General features: G+C 45.8%; 3 protein-coding genes across 6 annotated transcripts; 2 read left to right on the plus strand and 1 right to left on the minus strand.

Annotated features, from left to right (window-relative positions):
• The first annotated feature begins 384 nt into the window (after positions 1 to 384).
• On the plus strand, positions 385 to 7,072 carry maf1b (MAF1 homolog, negative regulator of RNA polymerase III b). Of its 3 annotated transcripts, none has more exons than XM_023823717.2 (8): positions 385 to 1,024; positions 1,514 to 1,598; positions 3,296 to 3,424; positions 3,706 to 3,868; positions 4,587 to 4,708; positions 5,109 to 5,228; positions 5,529 to 5,624; positions 5,801 to 7,072. In XM_023823717.2, the coding sequence occupies exons 2-8, from the start codon at positions 1,516 to 1,518 to the stop codon at positions 5,823 to 5,825; spliced, it is 738 nt and encodes a 245-aa protein (XP_023679485.1). In that variant the 5' UTR covers positions 385 to 1,024; positions 1,514 to 1,515; the 3' UTR covers positions 5,826 to 7,072. The 3 variants fall into 3 exon arrangements, with proteins under 3 accessions (XP_023679485.1, XP_023679486.1, XP_023679488.1); XM_023823718.2 differs by having other exon boundaries at positions 385 to 1,000; XM_023823720.2 differs by lacking the exon at positions 385 to 1,024 and adding an exon at positions 1,031 to 1,286.
• Positions 7,073 to 8,176: 1,104 nt separating this feature from the next.
• si:ch73-174h16.4 (leucine-rich repeat-containing protein 14) lies at positions 8,177 to 12,691 on the plus strand. The gene is made up of 3 exons (XM_023823807.2): positions 8,177 to 8,784; positions 9,162 to 9,929; positions 11,945 to 12,691. The coding sequence occupies exons 1-3, from the start codon at positions 8,507 to 8,509 to the stop codon at positions 12,519 to 12,521; spliced, it is 1,623 nt and encodes a 540-aa protein (XP_023679575.2). The 5' UTR covers positions 8,177 to 8,506; the 3' UTR covers positions 12,522 to 12,691.
• Positions 12,692 to 12,981: 290 nt separating this feature from the next.
• wdr97 (WD repeat domain 97) lies at positions 12,982 to 19,140 on the minus strand. 2 transcript variants are annotated; one of them, XM_072712835.1, is made up of 10 exons: positions 18,827 to 19,140; positions 18,581 to 18,712; positions 17,993 to 18,151; positions 16,437 to 17,494; positions 16,099 to 16,290; positions 15,734 to 15,846; positions 15,356 to 15,524; positions 14,836 to 15,005; positions 14,689 to 14,750; positions 12,982 to 14,257 (listed from the first exon to the last, which is right to left on the minus strand). In XM_072712835.1, the coding sequence occupies exons 4-10, from the start codon at positions 16,908 to 16,910 to the stop codon at positions 14,064 to 14,066; spliced, it is 1,374 nt and encodes a 457-aa protein (XP_072568936.1). In that variant the 5' UTR covers positions 16,911 to 17,494; positions 17,993 to 18,151; positions 18,581 to 18,712; positions 18,827 to 19,140; the 3' UTR covers positions 12,982 to 14,063. The 2 variants fall into 2 exon arrangements, with proteins under 2 accessions (XP_072568936.1, XP_072568938.1); XM_072712837.1 differs by having other exon boundaries at positions 16,437 to 17,592.
• Between the last annotated feature and the right edge of the window lie 1,455 nt (positions 19,141 to 20,595).

Consider the following 20,595-nt stretch of genomic DNA (forward strand, 5'->3'; position numbering starts at 1 on the left):
GACCCCCGCGATCCTGCATAGGACATAGAAAATGGACGGATACATTGACATTTACGAAGCATAACATATATTCATTTTGCAAAATTATGTTTGGCAATTTTAATATTTGCAGACGTTCAAGTTTTAGAACTTAATTTATTTTGTACGTGAATGTTTATACGCAATATATTGATGTAATACATAAATAGTAATAGATTCTACACAACCGAAACCCAGAGACAGACGCGAGTTGAACCAATAGCGTTCTTCCGCATAATGTACGACAGTTCCTTCGACCTATCGAGTACTGGAATTTTTGAACGACACCACAGACAGCCAATAAAATACTCTGTTTTCTAGCTATGCAAGAATGATAGGCGTGGCATTTAACAATAAAAATTATATTGTAGCCATTCTAGGGGCGGGGTAAAGTAGTGTTTTCTAGTCTGCTGTTTTCGATCAGCGCCATTAGACCAAAAAATCGTTTAGTCCGTTAATTTAGTAGAGCGAAAACCAGCACAAAACAGATCAAGTCGCTGTAATAAAAGCGACTCTGATCTCGTCGAGGATCTCTTATTTTTCTCGTAAATCGACCTTCCAAACAGGGGGATGCTGCTACAGTCTGAATTTGAGGCTCTCAGACCGTCGTCGGGTTTCGCGTCGTCTCAGTTATTCCGGAAAAACGGTCTTTCGATAAAAGAATCGAGGTGCAGTATAAGACGATGCCAGCCGCGACCGTACGCCTTCGCAGGGTACTAATTTTGTTTACGTATTCTTGTTCCTGTTAGGTACTTACCGATCCTCCCGAGTTGGGGTAAAAAATATTGTTTTTAGCGTCGACGGTGTAGCTGAGCAGCTAAGCTAATTTGGCCCCTGAGATCGCGAAGTTCTCCTCTGAGGGAACGACGTTATTATCATTTTATTGTTGCTGTTCAGCAACATCATCTACGGATTGTCCAAAGAATCGGCAGATTTTTTATTCCCAACGAGACTTTGATCCTCTTTACTAAAACCACCGGAGGTGAGAACAATCATTCAGCCTGAGGTACATGCCATTGGCATCTTACATTTTGTACGTGACTAGATAAGAGTTACTTGGATGCCATTGCCGACTTGTTTTTGGATTAGTTTTACCGTGTCCTAAAGGAACAAGGAAATGACTTTGGTGTGGGGGGAGGGGTGGGATTAGCGTCGGGGTTGGGGTCTCGTCGGTTTGACCTGCCCGTGCTCAGACACAGGCCTTGATCACTAAATAATTACATTAATCATTGAAGGTGTTATCAAATCATCAGATGTATTTCGCCATGGTAAGACAACCCATTTTAAAATAGAAAATATGCTATCAAAATGTTGGCTTGTACTTTGTAAGACATTTATGTAAACAAGTAAGGTTGTAATTGCTGTAAATTGCTTCGGCTGCACAAATCGGATTTGCATCATGAGCATCCACGTTCGGAGAGAATACTTCGACCACGTAATACTTCGCACGTTATACGCCTTGTTTTCATATGCGTCTTTTTCTCCCCCGCTGCAGCGATGAAACTGTTGGAGAACTCCATCTTCGAGGCCCTGAGCTCTCAGCTGTGCGTTGAGACTGGCGATTCGCACATCCTGGGCAGGTAGATGCCATGATAACACCCGCCGAAGCTGACAAGGAGTTTTTGAGGGTTTTTTTTTTTTTTGGATTGTCGAAATGTATAAATGCACTTGCACACACCAACGGGAAGACATCATTCGTTAACTGTACATCCTGGGCCATGTTTACATTCCTGGCAGCTCTGGGGTTGTAAAAGACTTGAGTGATTTTAAGCTTTCTGAGTAAATGACGTTCTCGCTCGGAGCAGTACGACTTTGATAACCGCAATAGGTTTGTGTTCCGGAACACATGATGCACATACACAGATCGTGAAATTTGAAATCCGTTTCCCGTGTGTAGAGCGACGTTTCTCGGATCGAGGTTAGCACTTCTGGGTTGTGTGGTGGTTTGTGCACCTGCCTGCTAGTCACTAACTGAACCAAAAAGGGATATACAGAGATCAGGCAGAGAAGCACTGAAATACAGGAATGTTCATTCCAGTTTGCAGAGAATCCTTTTTTCAAATGTAGGTGAAGCTAGCAGTTTTAGATGTGCCTGGCACAAGGGTAATGTAGTAAGCCCAGGGGGTGTCAGACCTCAAGCTGGGTAGTGTTTCATTAAGATCCTGTAAACCCAGGAGTCGGAAGAAAAGGATGCCTCGGGTGTCACTTGATATTTTGCTGAGGACATGTTGGTCAGTCTTATCAACTGTCGAGCTGGTGCATCAAATTATGAGGTTTTGTAACATCCGAGGGGGGAAAATGAGAAGCTGCAATTTTAGTGAATAATGGTAACTTTATTAACCCCCATCGTGCTCTCCGTGAAACACAGACACACATAGGGATGAGAGCATGTTTAGGAGTCAAAGCACAGGGTCAGCCAACGTGCAGCGCCCCAGGGGGTGGGGGCCTTGATTAGACTTCAGTTTAGATGAGGCGCTGAATCTAATTGCAGCTTACCGGAAGTCACGTGGCAGTCGTGTTATGGTTGCAGGCTGGCTAGGTGACACAAAGTGCCAGAGAGAGTCTCCAGTATCTGCCAGCCAGGGTTATTTACGGAGGACTGCCTCTTTGGCACAATTTTAAATCTCCCCCAGATCACAGCGGTGGCTCAGGCTGGGGTTTGAATCCTAGTTCATGGCCCTTGAACAGAACCGCAGATGTGGACAAATGATCCGGGATTGAAGTTGATACAATAAACAGACCCTGACACAGACCTGTCTTCATCTGCTGAAACTAGGACAAGTTCCTCAGTCATGTAACACCCCAAGTCACATGACCTTTGCTCTCCGCTATAATTAGTATCTCTAAGCCAGGGACTGTGTTACGACAGGTCCTCCTTTACATAACTCTGCCTGTGCACCAGGGGCAAAATAAACATGTGCTATGTCCCCCCCGAGGCTCTTTAGTCATTGGGAACAACATAAGAGCAACATTCTGTCGGTATAAAGTTTATGCGAGGGCGGGAAGATTGGTTATTACAAAAGTGATAATTCTAGTTTAGTGCTCAAAACAGGTTTTTCTGGTACTATGAATGATGGAAGTGTCGTGTAGGGTGGGGAGTAATCACCCACAGGGCATGTGTTGGACTGCCCTGTCAGGACCAGCTTCAGATGTATTCTTTATCCAGTGGTCTTTGGGTTCAGAAATTATGGGTGCTGAGTCTGTCTGTCTCTCTATTCCAGCCCCCCACACACCCTCATTCAGCCCCCCATTTTACCTGGTTTTGTTTTTCTTGCAGGATTGAGAGCTATTCCTGCAAGATGGCAGGGGATGACAAGCACATGTTTAAGCAGTTCTGCCAGGAGGGGGAGCCACATGTCCTGGAAGCCCTGTCCCCACCACAGTCCAGTGCCACCAGCCCTCCCCAGTGAGTTCCACTTTCCTGTTTGCCCTGAGGTTTTTTTTAACTGTGCCTGACTGTACTGTGGACCGAGCAGTTCAATCAAAGTGCTCAATGGCAATCAGGTGATGTGTGTCCTTCTAGAGGAGGCGGGGCCTGGGAGGAAAGGAAATATTGGTAGTGTTTGATCTTCACATTGCATTTCCTCACTTCCTGCTTTCTTTGTCTTTCTCTTTACACCCTTGTCTTGCCCAACCACCATCCCTTCTATTCCTCCGTAATCTGCTGCTACTGGCCCCCATTAACAGACTGGCTAAGAGCAGTGAGGATGGCGAGAACCCACTGAGCGACAAGTGCTGCCGGAAGACCCTCTTCTACCTCATCAGGACGCTCAACGAGTCCTTCCGGCCTGACTATGATTTCAGCGCGGCCCGTGCCCACGAGTTCAGCCGCGAGCCCAGCCTCAACTGGGTCAGTGCGCTGCCTCCCGTTCAGCCTGTACCATTGGATCTCTGGATGGCGGGGGCAGGGATGTGGAATTCTGCTACGCTACGGATAGGGTTTGTCCACAGGCCACATTCCTGGGGGGGTAGCTTTTCACAAGGAGGCTTGTAAATGCATGATTATAGATTCTCAGCCAAGAATAATGTGTTAATAGTAAGTGGAACATAGTGCAGTGACAGTAGCACAATGCTTTTGTACACTGTTAACAAACCAAAGCAAGTCCAACATTAGGAGAATTTGGATTTTATTCAAAATAATTTTGACCACTCACTCTGTGATCCGCTTTTGAGTTGTGACCCATCGGTTGAGAAAGTGCGGTACGTGATTGTGAAAAACCTGTGGAATTTCAGAAGTGGGGAAGTGCAGATTGAGACAGTCGACACTACAGGATGAATGCTCGGCACTGGTCTCACGTATCAGAGCCAGGACCCGTTCCAGTGTCGCTACTAAGAAATTCTCTGGGGTTGCATCTAATGGGAGTTCCCATGAAACAATATGACTGACTTTCGTACTTCCTCAAATAACACACCCATCTCACAGCACGACACAGATCTGCATCTGCATTCCAGAGAAATGGAATCAGAGTGGCCGCCTTCTGCTTTTTATTTTGTCTTAATACCTGCCTGATACTTCCCTATGCTGTGAAAACCCCTCGAATGTGCCCTGGTGCTGTGTGCTCCCCCAGGTGACCAACGCGGTGAATGGCAGTTTGATCTCAGCCGTGGGGGAAGAATTTAACTCTCTGGGTCCACAGCTATGGAGTGCTATCGACCAGGAGATCAACCTTCAGAGTTGTGACATATACAGGTGTGTGGAATATCAGTATTACAATAATAAAGTGCATAGACTACTTAAGAAATATAGACTATTAACACAGCCTTTTTTCATCATGGTTTAAGGACATCATTTAGCAGGTGACTTAATACAAAGCAATATAAATGAGAAAGTAGGGTCATCCTTCCCATAGCTATTGGAGGTTATGTGCCTAGCTCAAGGCCCCAAAGGTGAATCTTTCCATCAGCCATGGGCGATAAATATCTGATCATAGGCGCTGAATGCTAGCCCGCTGAGCTGTTCACCACCCTTTTGTCATATGTTGCTGGGCTTGCTATTTTTGGTCATTTGTTGTTTGACTAGTCTCTTCTGCACAGGTTAGTAGCCCTGCGCTGGGCAGGTGGTTGGCTGATGGGTTTGACTTTCTCTGCAGCTACAACCCAGACCTGGATTCGGACCCCTTTGGAGAGGAAGGCAGTCTCTGGTCCTTCAACTACTTCTTCTACAACAAGAAGCTGAAGAGGATCGTCTTTTTCACCTGCCGCTCTGTCAGGTTGGCTCATCCTGAATCGTGATGTCTGTCTGCTTAGCGGCTTTGTGTGTGTGTGGGATAGGTTGGGGTGGACCTGTTTTCAGAATGTATTTCATTCATTTAACAGATGTCGCACAAATGGAGTGACACAATGTGTGATGTTGCGAGAACAGCTGCCTCTATTGGTTATATTTAAATCAGCCTCCCATTTGGAACACAGAGATGGCCAAGATTGCCAGATTTTAGCGGCTGAGGTAGCATGAGGTGCATTGGGATGTTTCAGCCTCGTTATCATATCCTCCCGTCTCTCTCCCCCCACAGTGTCCTGAGTGGTTATGGCCGTGGCTCTCTGGACAACGAACTGGACATGGAGCTGGATATTGATGAGGAAGAGCTGGATGGGTTTACTGAGGACAGGTATGGGGGTGCTAAATGTGTAGATGAGCATTGATGGGATCTGCAGTTTGTAGCAGTTGAAATGCTGAATTTTCTGATGTATAAAACCAGTAGGTCTGCCTGTAGTGATGCAAGGAAGTGCAATCTTGAAGTGAAGCCTGTAAATCACACCATACTCTCTCTCTCCCTCCCCCCAGGATCCCCAGGGCCCTCTGTGTCTGATCTGTCTTCTCAGGGACAAACATTTGCACTCTCTCTCTGTCTCTCTTCCCCTCCCCCCATCCCTCCTTCTCTTCCTCTTTGTTGTCTCTGTCCTTCATTTTTGTTTCTCTCTCGGACTCTGACGCTATTCAGACTCTTGCTGCACTGCCTGTTCCCCCGAAGCCACATCATCCTACTCCTCCTCTTCATCCTCCAGCGTTGGACTTGTGTTAGAATCCACTGTCCTCCTCTTCGCTCCTTTTGGCTGCTGTCAGGATGGCAGAAAGCACCCAGTGCTATGATGCTGGGGTTTTGGGGTGCCTTAATATAAGCCCCCACCCATTCCCAGTGGTGAACTTAGAGCAGCGGCAGAATATTCCAGACTGTTCAGGTCCCTCTATCAAGCTTCAGGCTTAGCCCCAGACCCTGGATGGACTTTAAGTTATGACTCATCAGATGTCTGTTGCTGGATGGAGTGAGATTTGTGAAATGGATGAAAGACGGCGGACTGCGGTTTCAGTGGGGCCGATGTGGGCCTCTGCCTCGCCGCCTCCACACAAGTCAATCAGGTGCACCAGCATCAGCAACTGGAGGTGGAGATGCAACAGTGGGGACAAGGGAAGACCACCCTTCAGTCTCTGGCCTGTGTCGCAGAGGGGGGCATCTCCCCTATGGGGGATTCACAGCATTTGCTGTGTCCAGCTTGGAGATCCTTTTATTGTTTTTTATTTTATTAAATTTCTTGCCTCCTATTTTTATTATTCCAAGGATTTTAAGTTTACAGGAGATGCAGATATTGTGCAGCTATACAGCCCTGCTGCTGAAGCCAATGAGAGCTGGTGTCCCCGTGTGTCGGAGTCCCCCTAAGCGGGGCTCAGCAGCAACAGCCCAGGCTAGGATCACTGGTGGGATGGCGCCCTGTTTGGGCTACACGACGCCTCGCGTTGGCGTTTCTCGTGTGTGTGTTTTTTCCACCCCGTACTGAGCAGTATTCAGTGTGTGTGTGTGTGTGTGCTCCCTAGCATTTTCACTTTCGGACTCACCGTTTTGGTAACACCCTGTTCTTGTGGACGATTACCGCAAACAAGCAGCAACCGTGCCGAAGGCGGCGGCGGTCGCTCGCATAATTGTTTACGGCGAAAACGCGCTTCTCTCCTTCCAGCCGCTGACGTGCTCGTTGCGGGTCCCATGAAGTGCGCTTCTCGTCATGCGTTAAGTTTCGTTTCGCTGTGAGAACTTTTCTGTGAATAAAGTTTCCTGTATTTTGACCACATAGTATCTGTGTCGTTTGTTTTGGAGACGATAAGAGTGCCGCTCTCTGGGCTGCTCGGGGTGCGTTTCATTACATTAATACAGAAATATTGACTTGAGCAAAATGCTTTGGCTTTCCGTGATTTCTGTTAGCTTGATATCTAAACCATCACAACAGTGCACATGCTGTCAGCAAGTCTGAAGATACGGACATTAGATTTGATACGTATTAAAAATAAAATATAAACCCAGGGTAGTGCAAATGTTTTCCTGGAATCTGCATATATTTAATCGATATTTATTACTTGTTAGAAAATCAGTAGATCGTGATACAAAATGTTGGGATGGAGTGATATTTGAAGATTTGCTTCTGTCATAATACAAATCTGGGACTTTATAATTAGGGCACCTGTGGCCGAAAATGGCCTGGAAAGTTGTATGCAGTTCTCGCTTGTACAGAGCTATCTAGCGATATGATATCAATCTTCCATCAGTTTGAACAACTGCCGTAAGAAAGGACACTACTAATCTTACTTCACATCTGCAGAGATGCCAAGCGACCTATCCCACTGCTGACACCAGTCTAGCAAACCAGATGCTGTCAGGGTGCGGAGAGATTCAAAGGTTTTATGGTTGCCATGGCTCATCATCAAAAACATTGTTTACTTACTAAAATGTAAGGCATACCAGCGCGCTCTACTGTAAAACATCCACCATAGCAGGAAATTACGCTACTGCAGAGCTGGGACATTATGACAGGAAAATGGAGTTACAAGACACTTGTACACTGACTGTTGTACATATAACAATCGTGTAGCAATAGAGATTAAAACAATTCCTGAACATCCATTTTTATTTAGGCTAGCTTAATTGAAATCATGTTTCCAGTACTCAGGAAGGTTACATATTTCATGCCACTACTATCTGTAAACTTGTAAAGAGCAGGAACTTTTAATGTGTGGTATCTGTGTGTTTTAGTCATATAACCCACTTTAGACAACTAAATGGCATGAACTACATGCTAGGGATCCAGCTGCAATAACAAACGGAAAATTCGGTACGCTTGACAAGCACTACTAACGCTGCCTACATGTCGCGCGGGTTTTATACGTCATCAATAAACGTCGGCGTCAGCAGCGGGAAGTAAACATGTTTATAAACTCATTGGGAAATGGTTGTGTTGGCTGTATGAAGGGTCGATATGTAAGACAGACGCTCTTGTTAGCTGAGTCGGCTGGTCGTGTATCATCCCATGTCCTGCATGTGTTATAAGATGTGGAATATTATCCACTGGGCGCCAGTGTCAACGTCTGATTTCAGGGCTCGATTTGTGCTGGGTGGCTTATGAATTTCTTTTTTTAGTTTTAGTGGTTGAAGCAGCTCCAGCGTTTCGGGTTGCTGTCAAAAGCCGTAAAGTAAGCTTCTGGAGTGCCAGTCCGTGTCCGAGTGCCATGGTACTGTCGCTGATCAACTTGTGCGCCCGGTCCGTGGTCAGCGATCACGGCTCGTCACCCTGCTGGCTCGCCTGCGTCCCTAGGGAGCTGTACAGGGCGCTCCTGGAGGCCGCCTTCGTGCACTGCCGACCGCTGGCCATTGGCGAGCTGGTGCAGCGCTGGCCCGAGAGGTGCCTTCGTGTAGGCGGGCGCAGGAGAGCCGGACACACGCCGCCAAACCGTCTTTGTGTCCAAGCGCTGCTGCTGGCGGTGGTCAGGGGGCTGGGGGACAAGCGGTAAGGGAACCGGCTGATCTGCAATTTATAGAAGTTGACACCGTGCTTTTATGGTCCAGTCGCCCATACATATAGTAGTTTTCAAATTTCAATTGTTAAATTGCTATAAATTTAATTATCTTTCTTTTTAATGACAGAGGTGAAGAAGTAATATATAGTGATACACATCTCCAGCTTAACACGCCAGCCCATAACTATGACATGGTGTGTGAGATGTAAAATACGAAATATACATAAAATTGGACAGGGTCTTAGGATGACATTTTGTCAGGGGGCCCAGAATTTCTAACTATGTGTGGTGTACATAGGTAATCTAAAATATAAGATTACTGATGGTCTGAAATGTTTCTCTTTTTTGTCCCCTCTCCCTGCACCAGGTGTGCTCTTCAGGTGCTGGATCTCTGCGGGCTTCAGTGTGAAGACGGAGGCCTGGTGGACTCCATGGGTGGCTGGTCTCTCACTGTAGCGCTCTGCTCCATGGTGCTTCAGGCAAGGATCGCGGCCAGGGGCCAAGTCAAGAAGGTGCAGCAGAGAAAGCGGCTCCAGGAGACAGAAGGGCAGGGGGCGAGAACAGAGAATGGTGTGCAGAAAAGTAGCCAAGATAGGGGGGGTCAGCCACCTGTGGAGCGCCAGGCAGAGGTGAGGGGGGTGAGGAGGATCATGGAAATGACACGGGATAGGGTAAAGGAGTCCCGGGAGACGGAGCAGCAGCAGGAGACTGAGATTGTGGTGCAGGTGCGAGCTGACCTGTTCGTAAACGCGCGTTCCTGGGAGCGCATCCACACGGCGCTGGCTACTAAGGGGCCCCTGCAGCTACACTGCCAGCACCTCCGCGTGGAGGAGCTCCCCGCCGCTACCATCGTAGCCCTGCTGTCTCTGCTCCCTCCCCACAGCTTGCAAGGTCTGGATATCCACTACAGCAGCCTAGGCGTGTCTGGCCTGGCCCTCCTGCTGCCAACACTGGCCCGCTTCCCTTACCTGAGTTCCCTCCGACTGCACTACTGCAACCTGGATGTGCGCAGGGATGCACCCGGCCAAGAGAAGGCACTGAGAGACATGGCGGCAGGCTTGGGGGCGCTGGTGAAGCTGAGGCAGATCAGCCTCACGGCTCTCCGATTGTCAGGACACCTGCGATTGCTGCTCAGGTATGGAGGACCTTCAGATTATTGCAGCCACCAAAATAAACCTAAGACCAATGTTATTGTGGTTTTATTATGCTCCATATACAGTAATTAATATAATATAGAATTAATAGTAATTAATGATAAATCATTACTTTAGCTAGATAGTAGCTAAAGCACTAATGGAAAGTCTTTGACGTTCCTTTTTGTTAGTTTTGGAATCAATATTTATGGTTATCGTTTAGTTGTTTTTATTCTATTTTCATATCCTGTGTCATCCATCCATCCATTGTCCTATTTAGGGTCACGGGGGGTCCGGAGCTTATCTTACCGTTTCAGTTTATGTAAATGTTTTCATTTAGTTTTCCTTTTTTAAGTGTGTTTAATATGTAAAGTCTGAGGTACCAGAGCTTGTAAAGAGCACAGAGACCTACTGCGACCACCATTATATGAGGAACCGGAGCTCACTGACTTTGAATGACATCACACGCACAAATTTTACATCGACACCTCTTAGTTGCATCAAACTGTAAGACCCTGATAGATGAGTTAAATGGTCCAGAAGGTAATATCTATTTTAGTGGCCACAAAGTGGATTTTTCCTCATGGGCGGTGCTGAATTTCCCTTTCAAATCAAAGAAGTGAAGTATACTAATTCAGGCAGATGTATGTAATCATACACACAACCAGTTTTATAAATATACATTTCTTTAGTTCAGTTTGTATTTAAGTTTAATTATATTGGGTGTAGCGTTTGAGGTAGTGGAGTGCAGACTAATCAGAGTCAGAGGTCCCAGAACTGAGCTCCGACAAGCCTCAGCACAAATGAAGCACTGCTTTAATCCTGCTTTAGTAGAAGCTTTCCTGTTTAGATAGCATTAAAGGATGTTTAAAATTGATTGTAATAAGGAAATTCCCTGCAAAGGTCTGTTTGGCACATCCATAATGCTGATAAAATGGACAGTGGAAACCACTTATAGTGATCATGGTTATAGTGATCAACTGCTTATATGGATCAAAAAGCTTGGGACAGAATCATTCCTGTATAAACACTGTTTAAATAATTTGCTTATAGTAATCAAGTAGTCCGCTTACAGTGTTAATTTTGTTTTATGCATGACAGCATATGGAACAATTAAACTACAGTAATTCTTTTTTGTTACTATACTTTGATACTGTAGCCCTTCAAAGTAACCCGTCTGCTTCTGTCTAGCTACCTGAGGCTAATGCTGCGTGCACAGAAAACATGACAGTACTGTATTATAGCGTATTTGAATTGCATATCTGAATTCAGGTCGGTCATTTAATTTGTACAGTACTGTAATTTGAAACAGTAATGCAGACACTACCGTTCTGTAGTGGTAAAGAGAGAGCTGAGCTGGAAGGCGAAGCTATCGATTTGCCAGTCGATCTACGTTCCTATCCTCATCTATGGTCATAAGCCCTGCGTAGTGACAAAAGAATGGGATTGTGGATACAAACGCCAGACATGAGTTTCCTTTGCAGGGTGTCTGGGCTCAGCCTTAGCGATAGGGTGGAGGAGCTCAGACATTCAGGAGGGTTTCAGAGTAGAGCCGCTGCTCCACTGAATTGAATGGAGCCAGTTCAGTTGGTTGGGGAAACTAATTTGAAAGGGCCTCTGGATGCCTCCCTGCGGAGGTGTTTGAGGCATGTCCAACTGGGAGGAGGCCCCAGGGCAGACCCCAGACATGCTGGAGAGATTGTATCTCTCGGCTGGCCAAGGAACGCCTTGGTATTCCCCCGGTGGAGCTGGAGGAGGCGGCTGGGGAGATGGAGGTCTGGGCATCACTGCTTCGACTGCTGCCCCCGCAACCCAACCCTGTATAAGCGGCGGATAATGGATGGATGGATACAATCAAATCAGACCATTATTTTTCATTTTCCTAGGTTCCTTGTTAATTGTGGCAATGCTTTTTGACCATCATCATTACTATAAAGGTGGTTTTAACTCAATGAGGGTAAGTCATTTTTTGAAGTTGCTCAGTTGCTTACTTGAGCCCTTGTTCCTATGCCTTCAGCTCTCTCTCGCAGCCTTTGGAGGTGTTGGAACTCCCCTACCTGAGTCTGATTCCGGCTGACCTCTCCTACCTGTCCTGTAGCATCCATGCCACCTCCTTGCGACGACTGGACCTGAGTGAGAACAGGCTGGAGGAGGCCACTTTGCCCTCACTGTGCCGCCTGTTGTCTCAAGCCTCTGGTTCGCTGACACACTTGTCTCTATGTGGCTGCGGTCTATCAGACAGCCTGTTGGGGGCGCTGTTTCCTCCGCTGCGCTGCTGCCGGACCCTGTGCAGCTTAGGGCTTGCCCTTAACCCGCTCTCACGGACCGGGGTACTGGCTGTGGTACGGGTGGCCGCCTCCATCTCCTCTCTCCGGCTGCTGCTCCATCCAAATGCGCTGGAGGAGTACAAGCCTGGTTTGCCGCCTTTACCCTCCAGCGCTCAGCTGCTGGATTGGCCCCTTGAAGAGGACTTGGATTGGCGGGAGGCCTTCCAGGCTGAGCTGGAGATGGTGCTGGTCGAGAGCGAACGATCGAACCTGCTTCTCACCTCGGACCTTCTAAACTACAACAGTCTCCTGGAAGAAGAGGCCTAGGCCCCGATACCGCCGTAGGCCGGAGTAACAAACTAGGAAAAGCTGCTCTTTGTCCACAGTTGCTCTAGATCTTACTACAGAACCTATTTCCTGGGACAATTTTGCCCAGAACTGTTATGTAGCATTTGAATTAACATTGGGAATAAATAAATACCAATAAGCATGAATTACCCCCCAAGTGTGTGGGCTTATTTAGTGACATTACCATCCAAGGGGTCCCAAGGAACGAAGTAGATGCTGAAGGACCAGCTGGGAGTATAGCATGACAAAATTGCTCCACCAGGCCAGTACACGTCCAGTCAACTTCAAACGATGTAGCTCTGTCTGAAGCAAACTGTACTGTAATGGAGACCCACATCTTGTCATTGTAGCCCATTTTAGGCTTTGTAATCCACTGTGTCTTTGTCACCACTGCTACTGTCCAATCAATCACTGCTACTGTCCAATCAATCACTGCTACTGTCCATCTATCTAAATTGCTTTATTGGACTTACGTGTCCCCTTGTTGGCAATATTTATGAAAGGGCAGCTATGATCATATACAGCCTTATTATTTTTCTTTACAATTTAAAGGATTTTCAGAGTTTTTACTTCTTAAATGAATTTATTCCCATGCTATTTGTAAATGATAAAAAAAAGAATGATATATTTTTTATTCTGATCTGTTTTGATCAGTAAAAATGATGTAATTAACAGGGACCTACGTGTGGACATACACTACCAGTCAAAAGTTTTTGCACAGCACAAGGTTTTACCACTTTTTCACTGCAATTTTTTTTTCTTGTTAAGCCTTGGAAAGAGTATGTAACAGTGCATGTCTAACATCCTATTAACTGGTTGTGCGGTGATGGCATAGTCAAATTCTAGATTGACCTTTAAATGCTCTAGTTAACCGTTTCATCCCAAGAAACAGCAGTGTTTAATGTCCCTTGTAGAAAGAATGCCTTTCTGTGCTGTTATAACTGCTAGAGGACGTTACTCTGATGAGGGGGGCAGTGTATGGCTCAGAGGGCTAAGCCTCTGTGCCTGTGATCAGAAGACCACTCCAAGCCCAGCCTCAGCACATCTGTAGGTCCTTGGCCAGTTCCAAGCCCAGCCTCAGCACATCTGCCGGTCCTAGGCCAGTGCTCTTAACCCCCAGCTCCCTGGGCGCTGCTATTGGTGGCTGCCCTTCGTGGCTAGCTTGCTCTCACCTACAGAGAGCAAGATGGGGGAGGTGTAAAGAGAATTTTCCCATGGGGTCAATAAAAAAATCAAAGATATTTGTGTATTTTTAGTAAATGTACATGCGAAATGTGCATGCGAAAACTTTTGACTGGTAGTGTATATATGACCATATAGCAGTGTGCATATTCTCTAACACAGACAACTGCAATTAAAAAAACACTTACCACCATTTTGTGCTACACAGATTTTTGGTAAATAAAACAGAATGCTGGTGGCAGCAGGTTTAACCCAGATATGGATTCTTTAGTTTCGCTGCTGTTTAGCGGAGCACCCGACGGTCCGAGTGGGGGGTGTCTCCCATACCCCTGAGCACAGTCATCTGTAATTGTCCACAAAAGAGCGCTCCAGGAAGAAGTAGTGCTGCCGTGTCCCCACTAGGGGTCGCCAGTCTTCGGAGTAGGAGAAGGCAAAGGGGAAGTGGCCTGTGCTGACGTGGGGCAGGGGCAGGGAGATGAAGGGAGGGAAGCTGGTGGGGGGGTGGCGGCTCAGCAGCGGGGGCAGGATCACACCTGTCCCGTGAAAAGAGGGCATTGTTTGGACAGCATCTGCACTAACGTGGTTTGAACGTACGGAAGTGGCTGTGCAATTAGCCTGCTCTGCACTACTGAGATGGATACACTTGTATATGTAGGTGTTAGCATGCTTTTAGGTAAGGGAGGCCCCTGGGATTTAAACCCATGATGTTTCACCACAGGTATAGCACCCCAGTTATCTGAGCCACACACCACCCTACAAGGGCAAGATATTTTAATGATGGGTTTGACGTCTCTGATGGGTGTCATTGCCAAGCATCACCAAACCAATGATACATGGCTTAAATATATCAGTGATTGACAGGATAATATTCCCAGCCACTGTAGGTTCCAAAGTCATGCTTCTGTCATAGTTATAACACACAGTCAAGCCAGATGCCATCTTATATAAGAGGATAGACACTTACCCTTAGTGTGAGGCTTCTGTTCTGAGGTAAGCCTTTCCCCTAGGCAGTAAACCGGCTGCAACCTGGGGTCAAATACAGCCTTAGACACAGTACACCTAATCCCCCAGGGTCACCTGCATAGCTGACATACCTGCTCAGCTGACACACCTGTAATTTGGGGATGAGAGAAGTTTGGTCTCTGTTTGGACAGGCGGACGGGATGATGGCTGGGGCTTCTGCCTTCCCCTTCTCTGAGAGCAGAAATAGTTGAGCACATCGACAGGGGTGAACAGGTCCTTCACTCTCAGGTTCTGGGGGAACGAGGTTCTGTTTCTGACCTGGCAACCCAACGAAGGCCCAAGAGGCGGGAGTCAGCGTTTGACCTTTGGCCTCTGTACTCTCAATCAATGCCTTCTTTTTTAACTAGAAAAATTTATCCTAACTTTTCTTGTTAGCTCAGGATTTCTCCTACACAAGATTACATATTAATCAACTGACAATTACCCTGTTGACTTCATGAAGCCTGCAAACCAAAAATAACTTCTATTTCAGTTCATATTTAAACAATGTTCCCATGTGGCTTTTCTTCCTTATATACCACTGAATTCACTCATCCTAAAGACCTGAAAGTATAGTCTGATTCTCTGGACTTCTGTTTCACTCTAATGCCATGGGTCACCCTGTTCACCTTGTACTGATAGGTCCAGAGTTCCAACCAATCAGCGGCTTTCTTCCTCAGCACCTCTTGGGGCTCCAGATTCCCAGCCAATCCAGTGTCCCAGAACTCTACCTCAGGGCGCAGCCAGAGGTCTACTTCTTTCACACCCATCGCTTCCAGCAAATACTGGGCAGTGTCCCTGTCATGGTCAACAAATGCATAAGTACTGGCATCTACAACGGCAGCATCTATCTGTGACTCTCATAACAGGTACATGTTGCAGGTACATGATGCCTGATACAGACCAATGGATGCCCATCACAAGTGAAATTTGAAACTTCTAAACCACAACCGAATGTTCTTTGCCTTTGGACAAGACCCATATGCCTCCACCTGACTGGGACTCACTGTAGCTCTCCATGGACCAGAAAGGCCAGCAGCTCCACCACCAGCTTCTGACTGGCAGAATCCAGGGATACTAGTGTGCTCAATAATTGGGTGAGAAAATGCTTCTCACTAGCCTGAAGACACAAACACACATGAGACATTGCTAGCATGAGTAGGACTAGTGTTTTACAAAAATCATTTCAGATCCCATATGGCACAAAAGGCTATATACACAAAGGCTATTTTTTCTATTTAAAAAAATGTTAGTTTCCTCAGGTATCACATGACCTAGGGTCCAATGTGACCTATGAAGTTTTCAGTGAAATGGAGCATGATGTGAGTTGTCATGTAATACAGGGCATGGAAGGCGACCCTTGAGGACCCACTGTTGCTGACGAGGTAGACGACTTCAACACGTCAATGAGGCCGGTGCAGATCTCCTCACTGATCTCTAGTGCACCCTGCTGGTGTAGCCCCCACAGCGCTTTTAGCATCTGCATCTTGGTCTCTGCCTCAACACACTCCATGTGCTTCAGCAGTAGCTGGGCAAAGTCTTTGGGCCTGAGGGTGTGCCGAGTCTGGTTGGAAACCCCAGCCAACTGTCAAGCTGTTATACTCCACATATACACTGTAACTCAGCAAACATACACTTAGACTGTAGATAATGAAGGAACATTCACTCCTAAACTTGAAACTGAGCATTTTGGGGGAAAACAGGACTCACTTTAAGCTCTGGGAACAGTTCTTTACACCAGTCATGGTCCACAAATTGTTTGATGAATTCTGGGAGCTTGGGGGAAGGAATGCAGGACTGGGGAGTTGTGGGCTTCTTGTGGGGCGTTCCTGGAGGTGTTTCTTTCCTGGAAAGTGGGACTGCGGTAAGCTTGGGGTGCTGGGGAGAAAGGGAGGTGTCCTGACTGTTGACCATCCACTGCTCCTCCACCCCACTCACAGAGGAGACAGTGGAGGTCTCCACCAAGGTTGAGGTAGGTGTGGCTGCTCTTAGAGGGATTTTTCTCAGTCCTGCTGGTAAGCCCATGTTCATCTTCTTCACCTCTTTGTAGACCAGGATCTCACTGCTGTCACTGACCCTCAGAGACTGAGTATTTTGAAGTTTTGTGAGTTCCCACACCTTCATACTTGTTTGACTCTCAGATTCAGCCCCCAGCTCATTAGGGAACCCTTGGCTTTGCCACATGTGGGCACGACCAAGTGGAGGCCTAAGTCCAGGGATCCTGCTGTTCTTCTGCAGAGGAGAAAATCAAATTAGCATGTTAATGATTACCATGTCCACTTGCCTCAAAGTAACACTTGCTGCAGTAGCATGGAATGGAAATCTGGAATGACGTGGTCTTTCTGAGTCTAAATTCTTTTAGTTCCTCCACTGGTTGCTAAGGAACCAGTAGCTTCAGGTGGGGTCTGTTGAAATGAGGTTATTCCACTGTTAGAACATCGCAGACAGGAAAATGGAGGTTAGAACTAGCAGGAGGCAAAATCTGTAAAGTGGTGAGGCAAGACCCTAATGTTCCTCCTACAACTTTATGAACATCATCAGATCACACAACTAACTTATGGGGTAGTTTTCAAACAGTCATTTATCAGAGTGGCAAAAGCTAAGAGGACTGGAGACATATGCAATTGAGATGAATGCAGGTTAAACTGTAGGTAGGAAGGCAGCATTGTGACACTTTCCTTTGCATTTCCATCCTTCACTTTCTTGCTCTTTCTTGTGTTCGGTGGGGTCAGGGGTGGGCTGCCAGTGACCCATCCTGGAGGGACTGTCTGTAGGGGGAAGGTATCCTCATATGAAGTTTGAAAATGAGCTAGAAAAAAATATGCATATGGTCCTCTCTTGGGCAGCATCAGCAGAGGAAAATGGTCTGAATAGTACAAATAAAAGGATACATAAATCTTTAAACATGTACCTGAAATTGTGAATAGGTTCCTTTGAATTGTACAAAACCCAATGTAAAGAACCAGTGTTCTATAGTATTCATGAAAATGTGCTTGTGTGTGTGTGGAACCAAACGGCCCCCACAATGTAATAAAAACTTGTTTTTTTGAGGTCCCCACAAAGATCTGTGAATGCAGTCAAAAAACTAAGATGCCAAAAGTCTTGTATTTTGTTTGGTTACTCATGGTTAAGGTTAGGGCTGGGTAAGGGTTAAGGTCGTCATGTTGGGATTAGGGTTTTCCCCATAGAAATGAATGGAGAGTCCCCATAAAGATATAATAATAAACCTGTGTGTGTGTGTGTACATATCGAAATGTGTGTGCCACCTCTGGGCAAAGTGGCTCATTGCAGACGATCTTCATGTAGCGTCTGAAAGCCTCTTCCTCCGCCTGCTGCCTGACAGTAGGCTTCCTCTTCCTGCATTCTACCGCCTCCTGCTGGAGGGCTTCCAGATCCCTGTTCCTTGCTAGCAAAGCTGCATATTCCTAGTGGAACAGACAACAGGTATGTCGTAATGTAAGACACTTAAATACAATACACTCATCATCCTCTTCAGCTCCTGCAGAGGGGGACACTGTCAAACTTGGACAAACTGCATAATGTGCACGCAATCAATACATCTCTCATCACAACGTGTAACTTGAAGGTGGCTTAATGGTTAGGGAAGCACACTTGTAATTGAAAGATTGCAGGTTCGATTCCCTGACCAGCAAGACACCACTGAGGTACCCCGAGCAAGATTAGCTGTCACATATGATATGGGTTAAATGCAGAGGACACATTCTGTTGTTGTCTGCTGAGGTGTGTCACTTAATTCTAAATATCTATATCCTAAAGTTATCAGTATCTGCTGTCATCAGATCTGGGTACTCCTCAGAAATCAGGCATGCATGGACTTACAACCTGTAACTAACCTCTGTCCTGCACCCGCTGATGAAGCCAACCGTTTCCTTGCTGCTGGTCACGTGATGCACTGGGTCGTCATAGGTAATATGTATGTCCTGTACGGTATGGCTCACACAGGGTCTGACATCATAATGTTCCGTCTGTGAAATCAAGATAAGAAAGAGAATGCAGGGAGAGAATATGAGTTACGGCAGAGACATGGAATACGTATACAAGCAGATATTAATGTAGTATAGCTCCTTCAGCCCACAAACCTTTCCCACACTGCACGCGCTGGCGGTCAGACCCTCCTGCGGCCCAAGCGTTAAATACCGGTCGCGACGCTTTGTCTGCTCGGGGACTGCGCCAGATGTCCGCGTAGGGACGTCGTCATGCTCCGGGGTCGCGGACATTTCAGCCTCCCCCTCCGCGGTGCTGTCTACGTCAGTTTCCCCGGTACCTTTAGGACCCGACATTACTTTTCTGTGTGGTCCATCTGCTGCTCATTCCAAAATAAAATGGTGGGAGGGAATTTTTACTGTGACAAAACTTCTCGGCAGTTAAGGTCGCGTACTCCATGGTTTCTCCAAAAAAACGACAATTGAACTAGGGAAATATAAAACAGGGTAATAAACTGCCACTATCAATTTACTAACACGCGTAAAGCAAAACGTTTATCTCTGATTATTGTTAAACTTTTAGATTTGCTGAATCTCGGATTTACTCGCCTTGTAGTGTGAGTCTTTGTTGCTTGGAAACCCAGAGATCTAGAGATAGAGAAGTTTATATCCGTGTATATAATACCCCAATGTATCATATAAACGAATGGCTTGAAACATTATATTTAAAGAAAAAAAAATATTAACGAACTTCTGTTATTATGGCTAGAGTTTTCGTTGTTAGGTTACATCTTTGTCGTTAGGACACTGATCGAGTGGCACTAGTGAAAGTGTTTCATTATTATCCCAGCAAATAGATGACCAGATCACCCTCCTGAATACACAGCGCCTTCTTAATGCAGCCAAAGCCTAGTTAATTCAGGCTCTACGCAGGAGTTCAGAACTTCAGATGCCTTTAGGCTCCCTGTTTGTCTGGTGTCTCGCCTTTAAAAACGGTGTCTGTGTTTGAAATACAATGCAAAACCTTGGAGCAGCTGACATAAGTACGGAGGACAATCGTGTATAGCTGCAGAGCTTCAGTCCGTTTCGGGAATTACAGATTCAACATTTGTTTAATAAAGCTTTTAGTAAATATTTTATACATATCTAACTTTATACAAGACTTTCCAACAGTTTTTTTCCCTGGGCCATACGTTCACTTAACAAAAACAATATCCCTCTGCAGACATTGGTCACCCACCACCCCAATCCCCCCCCCCCCCTCCTTCCACCGTCTGCAATGATTAACTATGTCTCTGGAAATTGTATTTGATCACTTTATCCTCATCACCATCGCACTTTAACAACAGGCATTTGATAGTCTGATGCTGTTACGTTTACTATGATGTTATACCTTTGTGCAGGGGAGTGTCTTGTTTTGGTTGGAAGGTGGGGACTAATGTTTTGGGTGAGAGGAGTGAATAGGGTTGGGGGGAGTGTATGAGTGAGTGTGGGTAGGCTGCCTTGGGGCAGATTTGTTAATTCTTAACTATATTGGTTTTAAAACACTGACTAAGAGTGGCAACTCTAAATTTCGTTGTGTTTAATACTACGTATTTTATGCAATGACAAATAAAGCTTCTAATCTAATCTAATCTAATCTAACTTCTTAGTAAAAGTGTTTTTCTTGATTTTTGAGAACACTATTCATGTTCGTTATCTTAATAAAATACCAAATCATATACATATTTTAAGTGTTTAAAATATAGAATAAATTAATAATTTAATCATTTAGGCTTATTATTGTTAAAACGCTATTTAAATAGTCTTCAATCAATGATTTTCTTTAGATATGTCACAGAAGGAAAAAAGTGTAATAATCAGTAAATAGAAAATAGAATACAAATTAAACCACGTACTTTTGTTAGCAATATATACAATTTCAG

The sequence above is a fragment of the Paramormyrops kingsleyae genome, chromosome 1 (assembly GCF_048594095.1).
Source record: "Paramormyrops kingsleyae isolate MSU_618 chromosome 1, PKINGS_0.4, whole genome shotgun sequence".
In the NCBI taxonomy this organism is placed as follows: Eukaryota; Metazoa; Chordata; class Actinopteri; order Osteoglossiformes; family Mormyridae; genus Paramormyrops; species Paramormyrops kingsleyae.